The sequence below is a fragment of the Bos indicus genome, chromosome 25 (genome assembly GCF_029378745.1).
Source record: "Bos indicus isolate NIAB-ARS_2022 breed Sahiwal x Tharparkar chromosome 25, NIAB-ARS_B.indTharparkar_mat_pri_1.0, whole genome shotgun sequence".
NCBI classification, from domain to species: Eukaryota; Metazoa; Chordata; class Mammalia; order Artiodactyla; family Bovidae; genus Bos; species Bos indicus.
In genome coordinates, this window is record NC_091784.1 from 20,410,195 (window position 1) to 20,425,650 (window position 15,456).

General features: G+C 38.2%; 1 protein-coding gene across 2 annotated transcripts in view; it reads left to right on the forward strand.

The window, feature by feature from the left end:
- Positions 1 to 15,456, forward strand: part of LOC109578124 (phospholipid-transporting ATPase ABCA3-like) — a 269,893-nt gene that overhangs the window by 241,287 nt on the left and 13,150 nt on the right. For both annotated transcript variants that reach the window (XM_019987123.2, XM_070779771.1), the window contains exons 25-26: positions 6,458 to 6,583; positions 6,805 to 6,999. In XM_019987123.2, coding sequence (XP_019842682.2) covers positions 6,458 to 6,583; positions 6,805 to 6,999 — 321 coding nt within the window. The remainder of the gene's footprint in view (positions 1 to 6,457; positions 6,584 to 6,804; positions 7,000 to 15,456) is intronic.

A 15,456-nucleotide genomic window follows, 5' to 3' on the forward strand; every position in this document is an offset into this window, starting at 1 on the left:
AACTGAACTGAACTGAAGTGTCCATCAGTAAATGAATGGATAAAAGCTATGATGTACATGTACATATGTCTTCCCAGGTCACACTAGTGGCAAAGAGCCTGCATCCCAATGCAGGAAACATAAAAGATGTGAGTTCAATACTCAGGTAAGGAAGATCCCCTGGAGGAAGGCATAAAAACCCACTCCAGTATTCTTGCCTGGAGAATCCCTTGGACTGAGGAGCCTGGAGGACTACAATCCATAGGGATGCAAAGAGTCTGACACAACTGAAGTGACTTAATACACACACACACACACACACACACACACACACACAATATATATATTACTCAACCATAAAAAAGGAATTAAAGTGCCCTATATATACCAAGGTAGATAGTCCTGGAGATCATTATGCTAAGTGAAATGTCAGATTGTCAATGTTGTTGAATCGCTAAGTCATGTCTGACTCTTTGCGACTGCAAAGACTACAGCACACCAGGCTCCTCTATACTCCACTGTCTCCTGGAATGTGTTCAAATTCATGTCCATTGAGTCATTGATGCTATGTAACCATTTTATCCTCTGCTACCCTTGGCAGAGGAGCCAGAGAGAGGAGCCTGGCATGATACAGTCAGTAGATCACAAAAAGGAGAACTTTTGCCTACAATCTTTCCCAACATCAGTCTTTTCCAATGAATTGACTCTACACATCAGGTAGCCAAAATATTGGAGCTTAAGCTTTAGCATCAGTCTTTCAAATGAATATTCAGGGTTTATTACCTTTAGGATTGACTGGTTTGAGCTCCCTGCAGTTCAAGGGACTCTCAAGAGAAAACCATAGCTTTGACTATATGGATCTTCACGAGCAAAGTAATGTCTATCTTTTTTAATATGCTGTCTCAGTTTGTCACAGCTTTTCTTCCAGGGAGCAAGCATCTTTTAATTTCATGGCTACAGTCACCATCTGCAGTGATTTTGGAATCTTAGGAAAGAAAATTGGTCACTGCTTCCACTTTGCTACTGCTGCTGCTAAGTCGCCTCAGTCGTGTCAGACTCTGTGCAACCCCATAGGTGGCAGCCCACCAGGCTCCCCCTTCCCTGGGATTCTCCAGGCAAGAACACTAGAGTGGGTTGCCATTTCCTTCTCCAATGCATGAAAGTGAAAAGTGAAAGTGAAGTTGCTCAGTCGTGCCCGACTTGTAGTGACCCCATGGACTTCAGCCTACCAGGCTCCTCCATCCATGGGATTTTCCAGGCAAGAGTACTGGAGTGGGGTGCCATTGCCTTCTCTGTGCTTCCACTTTATCCCCATCTATTTGCCATGAAGTGGTGGGACTGAATCCCATAATCTTAAATTTTTGATGTTGAGTTTCAAGTCAGCTTTTTCATTCTCCTCTTGCACCCTCATCAAGAAGTTCTTTAGCTCCTCTTCACTCTCTGCCATTAGAGTGGCATCAGCTGCATATTTGAAGTTGTTGATATTTCTCCTGGCAATCTGGATTCCAGCTTGTGATGGAGACAGTTACTATGACCTCGCTTATATGTGGGGTTCCATGGTGGATCAGTAGTAAAGAGCCTGCCTGCCAAGGCAGGAGATGTGGGTTTTGTCCCTGGGTCAGGATGATGCTCTGGCAAAGGAAATGGCAACCCACTCTAATACTATTACCTGGAAAATCCCAAGGACAGAGGAACCTGGCATGATACAGTCAAGATCACAAAAAGTCAGACACAAATTAGTGACTAAACAATATACTTATACGTGGAGTCTAAAAAACCAAATGACAGAGACTCAATACAACAGAAACACACTCATAGGGGCAGAGAACAAACTGGTGACCACAAGAGGCAATGGTGATCATTTCCTGGCAGGGTTCAGAGAAAAAGACAAAGACAAAAAGATTGAGATACAAAATTCCAGTTTAAAATAAATGTCATAGGTCATAATGTACACTATTGTGAATACTGTCAGTAATATTCCAAATACTTTGTATGATGACAGATGGTTACTAGATGTTGTGGTGATTAATTTGTAATGTATATTAATGTGAAGTTTCTATGTTGTAGGGGGCTTCCCTTGTAGCTAATGTGAAGCTAACATGAAGCTAATATATCTTATAACTATACTTCAAAAGAATAAAACATTTTATATGCATATGAAGTGTGCATAACTAAGTCCTACAAGCTTCCCTTCTAAGTATAAATCCAACAGAGAGGCATACTCATGTTCACTGAAAGACATTTGAAAGAATGTGCACAAAACATTATTTATATAAGACAAAGTTTAAGAAGGAAGCAAACCACATGTCTCTCAGTAGCATAATGGATTTTAAAATGTCTATTCACACAATAGAATATAGCAATCAGAAGGAAGAGCCTATAACTTATGCAACAGCATAGAATAATCTCAAATACAAATTCAATCAGATGTAAAAGAATATGTAAAGTAGAATTTCATTTATATAAAACAAAACTAATGTATAACAATACATTGTGAGTTACGTGTCATATTTCTAGTTATTGAGGGGTAATATTCTGTTTACTTTATTGATACTGGTTACAATAAAACTTGTTAAGATGTTGATTTATGATTTATGTACATATCTAGATATATGTTCTGACAAAATATAGTCCACTCGAAAAAGGAATGGCAAACCACTGCAGTATTCTTGCCTTGAGAATCCCATGAATAGTATAAAGGGGCAGAAAGATGTGAAACTGGAAGATGAGCCCCCCAGATCAGTAGGAGTCCAATATGCTACTGGAGAAGAGCAGATAAATAGCTCCAAAAAGAATGAAGAGGCTGAGCCAAAGCAGAAACAACCCCTTGTTGTGGATGTGTCTGGTGGTGAAAGTAAAGTCCAATGCTGTAAAGAACAATATTGTGTAGGAATCTGGAATGCTAGGTCCTTGAATCAAGGTAAATTGAAAGTGGTCAAACAGGTGTTGGCAAGAATGAACATCAACATTTTAGGAATCAGTGAAATAAAATGGGTGGGAATGGGCAAATTTAATTCAGATGATCCTTATATCTACTATTGTGAACAAGAATCCCTTAGAAGAAATGGAGTAGCCCTGAGTCAACAAAAGAGTCTGAAATGCAGTACTTGGTTGCAATCTCAAAAATGACAGAATAATCTTTGTTCATTTTCAGGATAAACCATTCAAATTCACAGTAATCCAAGTCTATGTCCCAACAAATAGCACTGATAAAGGTGAAGTCAAACAGTTCTATGAAGACCTACAATATGCGATAGAACTAAGACCAAAATGGATGTCTCTGTCATCATAGGGGATTGGAATGCAAAAGTAGGAAGTCAGGAGATACATGGAATAACAGGCAGGCAACTTTGGCCTTGGAGTACAAAATGAAGCAGGGCAAAGACTATCAGAGTTTTGCCAAGAGAGCATACTGGTCACAGCAAACACTCTTTCAACAGCACAAGAGATGACTACACATGGACATCACCCATATGGTCAATACTGAAATCAGATTGATTATATTTTTGCAGCCAAAGATAAAAAAAAGCTCTATACAGTCAGCAAAAATAAGACTGGGAGCTGACTTTGGCTCAGATCATGAACTCTATATTGCAAAATTCACACTTGAAGAAAGTAAGGAAAACCACTAGGCCCTTCAAGTATGACCTAAACCAAATCCCTTACAATTATACAGTGTAAGAAACAAATAGATCCAAAGGATGAGGTCTGATAGAGTGCCTGAAGAACTATGGTCAGGGGTTCCTAACATTGTACAGGAGATAATGACCAAAATCAACCCCACGAAAAAGAAATGCAAGAAGGCAAAGTGATTGCATGAAGAGGCCTTACAAATAGCTGAGAAAAGAAGTGAAGCGAAAGGCAAAGGAGAAAGAGAAAGATATACCAACTGAATGCAGAGTTCCAAAGAATAGCAAGGAGAGATAAGAAAGCCTTCTTAAGTAAATAATGTAAAGAAACAAAGGAAAACAATTGAATGGGAAAGACTAGAGAGCTCTTCAAGAAAATTAGAGATACCAAGGGAATGTTTCATGTAAAGATTGGCACAATACATTATGACGGAAACAGTAAGGACCTAACAGAAGTAGAAGAGATTAAGAAGAGATTGCAAGAATACACTGAAGAACTGTACAAAATAGGTCTTCATGACCCACATAACAACTATGATGTGATCACTCACTTAGAGTCAGATTTCCTAGAGTGTGAAGTCAATTGGCCCTAGGAAGAATTACTAGGAACCAAGCTAATGGAGGTAATGGAATTCCAGCTGAGCTATTTCAATTCCTAAAAGATGACACTCTTAAAGTTTCAGCAATATGTCAGCAAATTTGAAACATTCTGACAACTGAAAAAGGTCAATTTTCATTCCAACTCCAAATAAGGGAAATGCCAAAGAATGTTCAAGCTATCACACAAGTGCACTAATTTCACATGCTATTAAGGTAATGCTCAAAATAATTCAAACTAGGCTTCAACACTATTTTAGCCAAGAACTTCTAGATGTGCAAGTTGAATTTAGAAAAAGGCAGAACCACAGACCAAATAGCCAACATCCGCTGGATCATAGAAAAAGCAAGAGAATTCCCGAAAAACATCTAATTCTGCTTCATTGACTATGCTAAAGCCTTTGATTATGTGAATCACAACAAACTATGGAAAATACTTAAAGAGACGAGAATACCAGACCACCTTACCTGCCTCCTGAGAAACCTGTATGCAGGTCAAGAAGCACGGTTAGAACAAGACATGGAAAAATGGACTGGTTCAACATTAAGAAAGGAGTACATCAAGGCTGTATATTGTCACCCTGCTTATTTAGCTTATATTCAGAGCACATCATGTGAAATATCAGGCTAGAATCACAAGCTGGAATCAAGATGGCCAGCAGAAACATCAACAACCTCAGATATGCAAATGATACCATTCTAATGGCAGAAAGCAAAGAAGAACTAATTCTTTTTAACATTAAAATCTGGCTTAAATCTCAACATTCAAAATACTGATATCATGGCATCTGGTCCCATCACTTCATGGCAAATGGATGGGGAAACAATGGAAACAGTGACAGACTTTATTTTCTTAGTCTCCAAAATCCCTGCAAACTGAATGCAGCCATGAAATGAAAGGACACTTGCTCTTGAAAGAAAAGCTATGACAAACCTAGACAGCATATTAAAAAGCAGAGACATGACTTTGCCTACAAAGGTCCACATAGTCAAGGTTACGGTTTTTCCAGTAGTCATGTACGGATATGAAAGCTGAACCATAAAGAAAGGAAAGCTGAGCACCAGAGAACTGATGCTTTTGAACTGTGCTGGAGAAGACACTTGAAGGTCCCTTGGACAGCACTGAGATAAAACCAGTTAATCCTAAAGAAATCAATCCTGAAAACTCACTGGAAGAACCAATGCTGAAGCTGAAGCTCCAATACTTTGGCCACCTGATGTGAAGAGCCAATTCATTGGAAAACACCCCGATGCTGGGAAATATTAAAATCAGGAGGGGAAGCAGGCAATAGAAGATGAAGTAGTTGGATGGAATCACTAACTCAATGGACATGAGTTTGAGCAAACTAAGTGAACTATTGAAGGACAGGGAAGCCTGGTGTGCTGCCATTCACGAGGTCACAAAATGTTGAACATGACTTAGTAACTGAATAGCAGCAACAAAGATATATATTATGCTTAAATGAATAGCTTACACTAAAAATAGTGTTAAAGCATTCAAAATATTTTGCACTAAACGTCAGTAAGATCTGTAGTTAATAGAACTGAACCAATGTTAATTTCTTAGTTTTAATCAATGTATCATTACTATATGATGTCATTAAGCAAAGTTAAAATGTATACTAGAGCTGTCCTGTTTTTATAGCTCTTCTGTACATCTAAATTCTTTCAAAATAAAAAGAATGACATGCAAGTCATAGAGTATTCTTTCATATTCTTTTCACTTTGTGGGATGTCTTACCTATTCTTTCTTTCCCATCATAAGTTGCCTGATGAACTCCTATTTTATTGAAATTCATCGTAAGCATTTCTTACGTGAGTCTGTCCTTGGATTCTACTCTTCTTCTCTGAAAGAAAAGTGTTACTCTTTTCCTACTCTCAACTCTTCTGATATCTTATAAAGTATACATTTATTATTAAAAATAACTTTATATTTAATAAAAATAAAAAATAAATTATTTTAAAATAACTTTTAGTTGTAATTAACAGTTTTCTTGTGATTGCAGTGTTTTGTGAAGTGCCCATTTTGTTAAGAACATGCTACTTGCTCATGGTATAGGTTTTAAACTTTGGATGTAGGAAATATGTAAGAGCTGAGTTGATATGCAGGAAGTCATTTGGAAATGACTCAAAACTTCTGTTTTGACATTTTTAAGATTATCCCAGTTTAGCCTTCCTGCAGCCAACCAGTGTAGACCAGATGTCTAAAGTGCATCCATATCTATATCTGTGGTCTTATTTTTAAAATATAGGATAGAGTGTCCAAGGAATTATCCGGGGAATCTGAAGATGAAGATGTACAAAATGAAAGAAATAGAATCCTGGACAACCCTCAGGAGTCACTGAATTCTATAGTGCTTATTAAGGAACTCATAAAGGTAATATTATTCAATGAACAACTTATGATGGTTTAATTTCTGTTAAAGAGTATGTCATTAATGCCAAGGGCTTACTGTGGTTTTTTGAATCTATGTGTGTTTTCTCAAGAGAATAGAAGAACTCTTGTGAAGCTACCTGAGGTGGTCCATGGGAGTCTAAAGTATTGTTTGTATATGACCTGTAAGTATTCTTTACTATATTGTTTTCTGTATTTTTTAAGGTGTATTTTTCAAAACCAGTCGTTTTAGCTGTGAGAAATATCTCTGTTGCAATCCAAAAGCAGGAGTGCTTTGGGTTGCTTGGATTAAATGGAGCTGGGAAAACTACTACCTTCGAAATTTTGACTGGAGAGGAGGTTGCTTCCTCTGGGGATGTGTTCGTTGAGCGCCTTAGCATCACCAAAAATATCCTAAAGGTAAAACATCATTGCTGTCTGAGGTGTGAGAAACATGATTTGTGGGTGAAGGTCAGAAGCAACTTGTGGGAAATGATAGACATGAATCATAGTAGGCATTGATATCGCTACTGTTGACTTAACCCAAGGATTCTAGAGAGCAATGAGAATTTTGGTCAGAGATGGTGAGGCAATTAGAGCAGCCTTACCATGAAAATCTAAGAGTGTCTTTAATTTTCTTTAAAACTATCGGAGAGCAAGATGGTAAAATAGGAGACCCTTGACTTTCCCTCCTTGGATGCACCAAATAAACAGTTAAACAGGGATCCATTCCCCCTGAGATGAATCCAGAACTAGTTGAAAGACTCCTACACATCACACTACTGAGAAAATATCCACATCAAGATGGGTAGGATGAGCTGAGACATACTTGCACCATAAACTCCACCCACAAAACAGTGCATTACAATCAGAATGGAACTCCCAACTCCCAGCTTCACACATTTAGCTCCTCAACTTTTTGTCTACCATCCAAAAGACTGTTTCTCAAACCACCTAGCTCTGAGGGCAAACAGGACATGGCATTCATGAAGTCCCCTGGAATGTAGAAAGCGAAAAGGCAGTTTCAACAAGTGCATAAGAACTAGGAGTCCTCTAGGAGCCTGAATGGGCAAGTGATCATTTTCTCAGCCTTCAGGGCACTGTCAGGACTTGTCAACACCTTAATCTCCTAAGGCCACTAACACACACAATGGTTTAGACAAGCACAGAAGTTTAAGAGGATCTAAGAATCCCTGGCAAGGCCGGAGAGATCAGAGGTAGAAGTGGAGTGTTATTGCATGCAAAAAAACTTAAGTTGATATTAGCTTTAAAAAGCCTCTTGGTAACTACAAAGAAACATCTTTAGATGTTTTACTCGTTAAAGGAGAAATGATTCAAAATCTATCAAAAAAAAGAGAGAGAGAAAGAGAAAACAAAACAAAAAGGAAGACAGCAAGAGAGAAAAAGAGGAACAAAAAAACTATAAAATTAAATAAAACACTTAAAAATGACAATAGTAAATCCTTCCCTATCAATAAATCTAAATGGATTAAGTTCATTATACTCAGAAAATAACAAAGAAACAGAGGGGCTAAATAGATCTATATCAAAGATCCAACTATGTGCTATTTACAAGAAACTTACTGTAGATTCAAGGGTATAAATTGACTAAAATGAAGACATCAGTTCAGTTCAAACGCTCAGTCATGTCCGACTTATCCCACAGAGTCCAAAGTCTGTTCTTTATATCTGTGTCTCTTTTGCTGCCCTGCATTTAGGATTGGCGGTACCATCTTTCTATATTCCATATATATGTGTGTGTATTAATACACGATATTTATCTTTCTCTTTCTGACTTACTTCATTGTGTATAATAGGCTCCAGGTTTATCCATCTCATTAAAACTGACTTAAATGTGTTCCTTTTTATAGCTGAATAATATTCCATTGGTTATATGTACCACAACTTCTTTATCCATTCATCTGCCTATGAACATCTAGGTTGCTTCCATATCCTAACTATTGTAAATAGTGCTGCAATGAATATTGGGATACATGTATCTTTTTCAGTTCCAGTTTCCTCAAGGTATATGCCTAGTAGTGGGATGTCTTCAATTTCTTTGTCTTGATTATTGCTCTGATTAGGACTTCCAATATTATGTTGAATAGGAGTGCTGAGAATAGGCATCTGTGTCTTATACCTGATCTTAAATGAAAAGCTTGCAGTTTTTCACTGCTGAGTGTAACGTTAACTTTGAGCTTGTTACATATAGGCTTTATTATGTTGAAATATGTTCCTTCTGTACTAAAGTTTTCAGAGTTTTTACTTATCATGAGAGGATGCTGAATTTATCAAATGATTTTTCAGCATTTTTTGAAAAGATCATGTGATTTTTAACCTTTCATTAACTTGGTGCGTCACATTTTCTGTGTTTGCTGAATTATTCTTGCATCCCAGGTATAAATCCCACTTGATCTTGGTGTACAATACTTTTATTGCCATGTTGAATTCACTATAGTAGTATTTTGTGCCGTATGTATGTGAAAATGCTGTGCTCATTAATTCTGTTTTTATTTTTATTTTTTGGATTGCCATAAAGTCTTCCATAGTTTTTAGCTATAACATATTACATTCTCACCAACATGGCTCAGGGTTCAATTTTCTATACATTCTAGATAGCAACTATTATTTTCTCCTTTTAATAGTTGCTATCCTGATGGATGTGAAATGGTTTCTCATTGTAGTATCAATTTATATTTCTCTAATGATCACTGAGAGCCAGCATTTTTCTATACCTAATGTCCAATTACATATAGTCTTTGAAGAAATGTTTATTCAAGTCCTTGCCAATTTTTGGAATAAGTGTTCTTATTGAATTTCCAATATTTTCTATAAAACCTGGGTATTAATACCTAATCAGATAGATGACTTTCAAATATTTTTTCCATTCTGTGGTTGCCTTTTAACTTAGTTGGCAGTGTAATTATATGTACATAATTTAAAATTTTTTTATAAAATCCAATGTGTCTATTTTTTCTTTTATTTGCTAAGCGATTGGTGTAATGTCCAAGAAATTGTTGCCAAATATTGTGAAACACCTGACCTATGTTTTATTCTATAGTTTCAGGTCTGAAATGTAGGTCTTTGGTCATTTTCATTGAAGTACAGTTGATTTTCAATATTATATTAGTTTTAGGGGTGCATAGCATAATGATTCAGTATTTTGACAGATTATATTCCATTAAAAGTTATTACAAGAAAATGGTTATAGTTTTCTGTGCTGTACAATATATCCTTGTTGCTTATTATTTTATAAGTAGTAGTTTTATCTGTTAATTTCACATCCCTAATTTCCCCCAGCCGATTTCTCCCTCCCATTTGGTAACCACTAGTTGCCAGGCTTCTCTGTCCATGGGGATTCTCCAGGCAAGAATACTGGAGTGAGTTACCATTCCCCCCTCCAGGGGATCTTCCCAACCCAGGGATCAAACCCAGGTCTCCCGCATTGCGGGCAGATTCTTTACTATTTGAGCCACCAGGGAAGGCCAAGAATACTTGTGGCAATTTCACACTGAATAATTCTCACAAACACACAGGATTGTGAGAGACAGCACAGGGAGAGTTCTCAGAGAAGCAACTCCCTGAGACCATGCTGAGCGCATATTTTATTGGTAATTTATCTTGTAATCTTTAACTAAGAGGAGTAAAGCAATACAGAGACGGTAACTCAGGGATTAAGAAGACTTCCTCCTGAAGATCTGAAAGTAATCACATGAGAGCTGTAAAGAAAATTCTTTAAAGATAAGAGGGTTGTGTGGATCACAATAAACTGTGGAAAATTCTGAAAGAGATGGGAATACCAGACCACCTCACCTGCCTCTTGAGAAATCTGTATGCAGGTCAGGAAGCAACAGTTAGAACTAGACATGGAACAACAGACTGGTTCCAAATAGGAAAAGGAGTATATCAAGGCTATATATTGTCACCCTGCTTATTTAACTTATATGCAGAGTACATCATGAGAAACAGTGGACTGGAAGAAACACAAGCTGGAATCAAGATTGCCAGGAGAAATATCAATAACCTCAGATATGCAGATGACACCACCCTTATGGCAGAAAGTGAAGAGGAACTGAAAAGCCTCTTGATGAAAGTGAAAGTGGAGAGTGAAAAAGTTGGCTTAAAACTCAACATTCAGAAAACGAAGATTATGGCATTTGGTCCCATTACTTCATTGGAAATAGATGGGGAAACAGTGGAAACAGTGTCAGACTTTATTTTTTGGGGCTCCAAAATCACTGCAGATGGTGACTGCAGCCATGAAATTAAAAGACGCTTACTCCTTGGAAGGAAAGTTAAGACCAACCTAGATAGCATATTCAAAAGCAGAGACATTACTTGCCAACAAAGGTCCGTCTAGTCAAGGCTATGGTTTTTCCAGTTGTCATGTATGGATGTGAGAGTTGGACTGTGAAGAAAGCTGAGCGGTGAAGAATTGATGCTTTTGAACTGTGGTGTTGGAGAAGACTCTTGAGAGTCCCTTGGACTGCAAGGAGATCCAACCAGTCCATTCTGAAGGAGATCAGCCCTGGGATTTCTTTGGAAGGACTGATGCTAAAGCTGAAACTCCAATACTTTGGCCACCTGATGCGAAGAGTTGACTCATTGGAAAAGACTCTGATGCTGGGAGGGATTGGGGGCAAGAGGAGAAGGGGACGACAGAGGATGAGATGGCTGGATGGCATCACTGACTCGATGGACATGAGTTTGAGTGAACTCCGGGATTTGGTGATGGACAGGGAGGCCTGGCGTGCTGTGATTCATGGGGTCGCAAAGAGTCAGACACGACTGAGCGACTGAACTGAACTGAACTGAAAGCTGATCTGTCAGCCAGAACATCTAATTTTAGGACAGGGTGTTGTGGTTGGGGGAGTGGGAAGAGCAAGCAAGGAAAAGGGAATGAGTAAAATTAAATTCTAAGAGACATTTCTGAGAAAGCAGTAAAACATGGTTCCCACAAATACTGGAGTGGGTAGCCTATCCCTTCTCCAGGGGATCTTCCCAACCCAGGAATCAAACCAGAGTCTCCTGCATTGCAGGCATATTCTTTACCAGCTGAGCTACCATGGAAACCCACAGTTTGTCTTCTATGTAAGTAAGTATGTTTCTGTTTTTTACATACATTGATTGACATACTTTTTAGATTCCTCATATTAGGGATATCATGTAGTATTTGTCATTCTCTGTCTCATTTATCTCACTAATCATAATCTCATCAATGTTCATCCACATTGTTGCAAATGGAAGAGCAATATTCCATTGTATGTGTGTGAGAGAGAATGTGTATTTGGGTTGCTTCAATATCTTGGCTATTGTAATGAGTGTTGCTATGAATATTGGCATGCACATATCTTTTTGAATTATAATTTTAATCTTTTTTCGAACATATTCTCAGGAGTGGATTTGCTGGATCATATGGTAATTCTTTTTAATTTTCCACACTGGCTGCACCAATTTACATTTCCTCTAACAATGTACAAGGATTCCCCTTCTTCACATCTTCACCAACATTTGTTATTTGTAGACTTTTTGATGTTGGCCATTCCGACAAGTGTGAGGTGATAGCTTATTGTTGTTTCAGTTTGAATTTCTGTAATAATTATTGATGTTGAGTATCTTTTCATGTGTCTGTGACCATCTCTATGTCTTCTTTGTAGAAATGTCTACTCAAGTCTTCTGCCCATTTTTTGATTGGATTGTTTATTTTTTGTATTCAGTTTAATATTTTGAATATGAACCTTTTGTCAGTTCCATCATTTGGAAATACAGGTATTCCATTCAGTTCAGTTCAGTTGCTCAGTAATGTTCAACTCTTTGTGACCCCATGGACTGCAACATGACAGGCTTCCCTGTCCATCACCAACTCCCAGAGCTTGCTCAAACTCATGTCCATCAAGTCTGTGATGCCATCCAACCATCTCATCCTCTGTCATCCTCTTCTCCTTCTGCCTTCAATCTTTCCCAGCATCAGGGTCTTTTCCAATGAGTCAGTTCTTCGCATCAGGTGGCCAAAGTATTGGAGTTTCAGCTTCAGCATCAGTCCTTCCAATGAATATTCACAGCACTGTTTATAATAGCCAGGACATGGAAGCAACCTAGATGTTCATCAGCAGACGAATGGATAAGAAAGCTGTGGTACATATACACAATGGAACATTACTCAGCCATTAAAAAGAATACATTTGAATCAGTTCTAATAAGGTGGATGAAACTGGAGACTATTACACAGAGTGAAGTAAGCCAGAAAGAAAAACACCAGTACAGTATACTAACACATATATATGTAATTTAGAAAGATGGTAACAATAACCCTGTATGCCAGACAGCAAAAAAGACACAGATGTATAGAACAGTCTTTTGGACTCTGTGGGAGAGGGCGAGGGTGGGATAATTTGGGAGAATGGCATTGAAACATGTATATTATCATACGTGAAATGAATTGCCAGTCCAGGTTCGATGCATGAGACAGGGTGCTCGGGGCTGGTGCACTGGGATGACCCAGAGGGATGGGATGAGGAGAGAGGTGGGAGGGGGGTTCAGGATGGGGAACACATGTACACCCGTCACGGATTCATGTCAATGTATGGCAAAACCAATACAATATTGTAAAGTAATTAGCCTTAAATTAAAATAAATAAATTCGTATTTAAAAAAAAGAAACCTTTCTTATCTCTGCTTGCTATTCTTTGGAACTCTGCATTCAATTGGATATATCTTTTTCTTTCTCCTTTGCCTTTCTCTTTGCTTCTTTTTTCAGCTATTTGTAAGACCTCCTTATATATCACTTTGTCTTCTTGCCTTTCTATTTCTTGAGGATGATTTTGGTAACCACGTTCTGTACAATGTTATGAACCTCCATCCATAGTTCTCCAGGTATTCTATCTACCAGATCTAGCCCCCTGAATCTCTTTGTCACCGCCACTGTATAAACATAAGGGATTTGATTTAGATCATACATGAATGGTCTATTGGTTTTCCCTACTTTCTTCAATAAAATTGAATTGTTCAATAAGGAACAGATGTTCTGAGACACGGTCAGCTCCAGGTCTTGTTTTGCTGACTGTACAGAGCTTCTCCATCTTCAGCTTCAAAGAACATAATCAGTCTGATTTTGGTACTGACCATCTGCTGATACCAATGTGTAGAACTGTCTCATATTGTTGGAAGAAAATATTTGCTATAATCAGTGTATTCTCTTGGCAAAACTCTGTTAGCCTTTGCCCTACTTCATTTTGTACTCCAAGGCCAAATTTGCCCATTATTCCAGGTATCTTTTAATCTCTGTAATAGCTTATTTAAGTATCTTTAATTTATATTTTATTTGTGTCTTTCCTAGTGGAATTTTCCTTTTTCTATAGATTTTTCTCTTCCATTTAGAGAAAACCTTTCAGCATTCTTCTAGTATAGGTTTAGTATTGATGAATTCTTTTAGTTTTTGCTTCTCTGAGAAGTTTTCTTTACTTCTATGCTAAATGATAATCTTGCTGTGTAAAACATCATCAGTTCAGTTCAGTCACTCAGTCATGTCTGACTCTTTGCAACCCCATGGATCGCAGCACACCAGGCCTCCCTGTCCATCACCAACTCACACAGTCTACTCAAACTCATGTCCATCGAGTCGGTGATGCCATCCAGCCATCTCATCCTCTGTCATCCCCTTCTCCTCCTGCCCCCAATCCCTCCCAGCATCAGAGTCTTTTCCAGTGAGTGAACTCTTCGCGTGAGGTGGCCAAAGTATTGGAGTTTCAGCTTTAGCATCAGTCCTTCCAACACCCAGGACAGACCTCCTTTAGGATGGACTGGTTGGACCTCCTTGCAGTTCAAGGGAGTCTCAAGAGTTCAAAAGCATCACAGTTCAAAAGCATCAATTCTTCGGCACTCAGCTTTCTTCACAGTCCAACTCTCACATCCATATATGACGACTGGAAAAACCATAGCCTTGACTAGATGGACCTTTGTTGGCAAAGTAATGTCTCTGCTTTTGAATATGCTATCTAGGTTGGTCATAACTTTCCTTCCAAGGAGTAAGCATCTTTTAATTTCATGGCTGCAATCACCATCTGCAGTGATTTTGGAGCCCAAAAAAATAAAGTCTGACAACTGTTTCCACTGTTTCCCCATCTATTTCCCATGAAGTGATGGGACTAGATGCCATGATCTTAGTTTTCTGAATGTTGAGCTTTAAGCCAACTTTTTCACTCTCCTCTTTCACTTTCATCAAGAGGCTCTTTAGTTCCTCTTCACTTTCTGCCATAAGGGTGGTGTCATCTGCATATCTGAGGTTATTGATATTTCTCCTGGCAATCTTGATTCCAGCTTGTGCTTCTTCCAGCCCAGCGTTTCTCATGATGTACTCTGCATAGAAGTTAAATAAGTAGGGTGACAATATACAGCCTTGATATACTCCTTTTCCTATTTGGAACCAATCTGTTGTTCCATGTCCAGTTCTAACTGTTGCTTCCTGACCTGCATACAGATTTCTCAAGAGGCGGGTCAAGTGGTCTGGTATTCCCATCTCTTTCAGAATATTCCACAGTTGACTGTGATTCACACAGTCAAAGGCTTTGGCATAGTCAATAAAACAGAAATAGATGCTTTTCTGGAATTGTCTTGCTTTTTCAATGATCCAGCAGATGTTGGCAATTTGATCTCTGGTTCCTCTGCCTTTTCTAAAACCAGCTTGAACATCTGGCAGTTCACAGTTCACGTATTGCTGAAGCCTGGCTTGGAGAATTTTGAGCATAACTTTACTAGCATGGTATATAATCCTTTTAATATTGCTGGTGAACTGGTTCACTACTCTTTTGTTAAAAAATTTTATGTCAAAGTTCACAAGGTGTGTAGTTTTTTTTCCTATTATATCATTTTTCCTAGTTT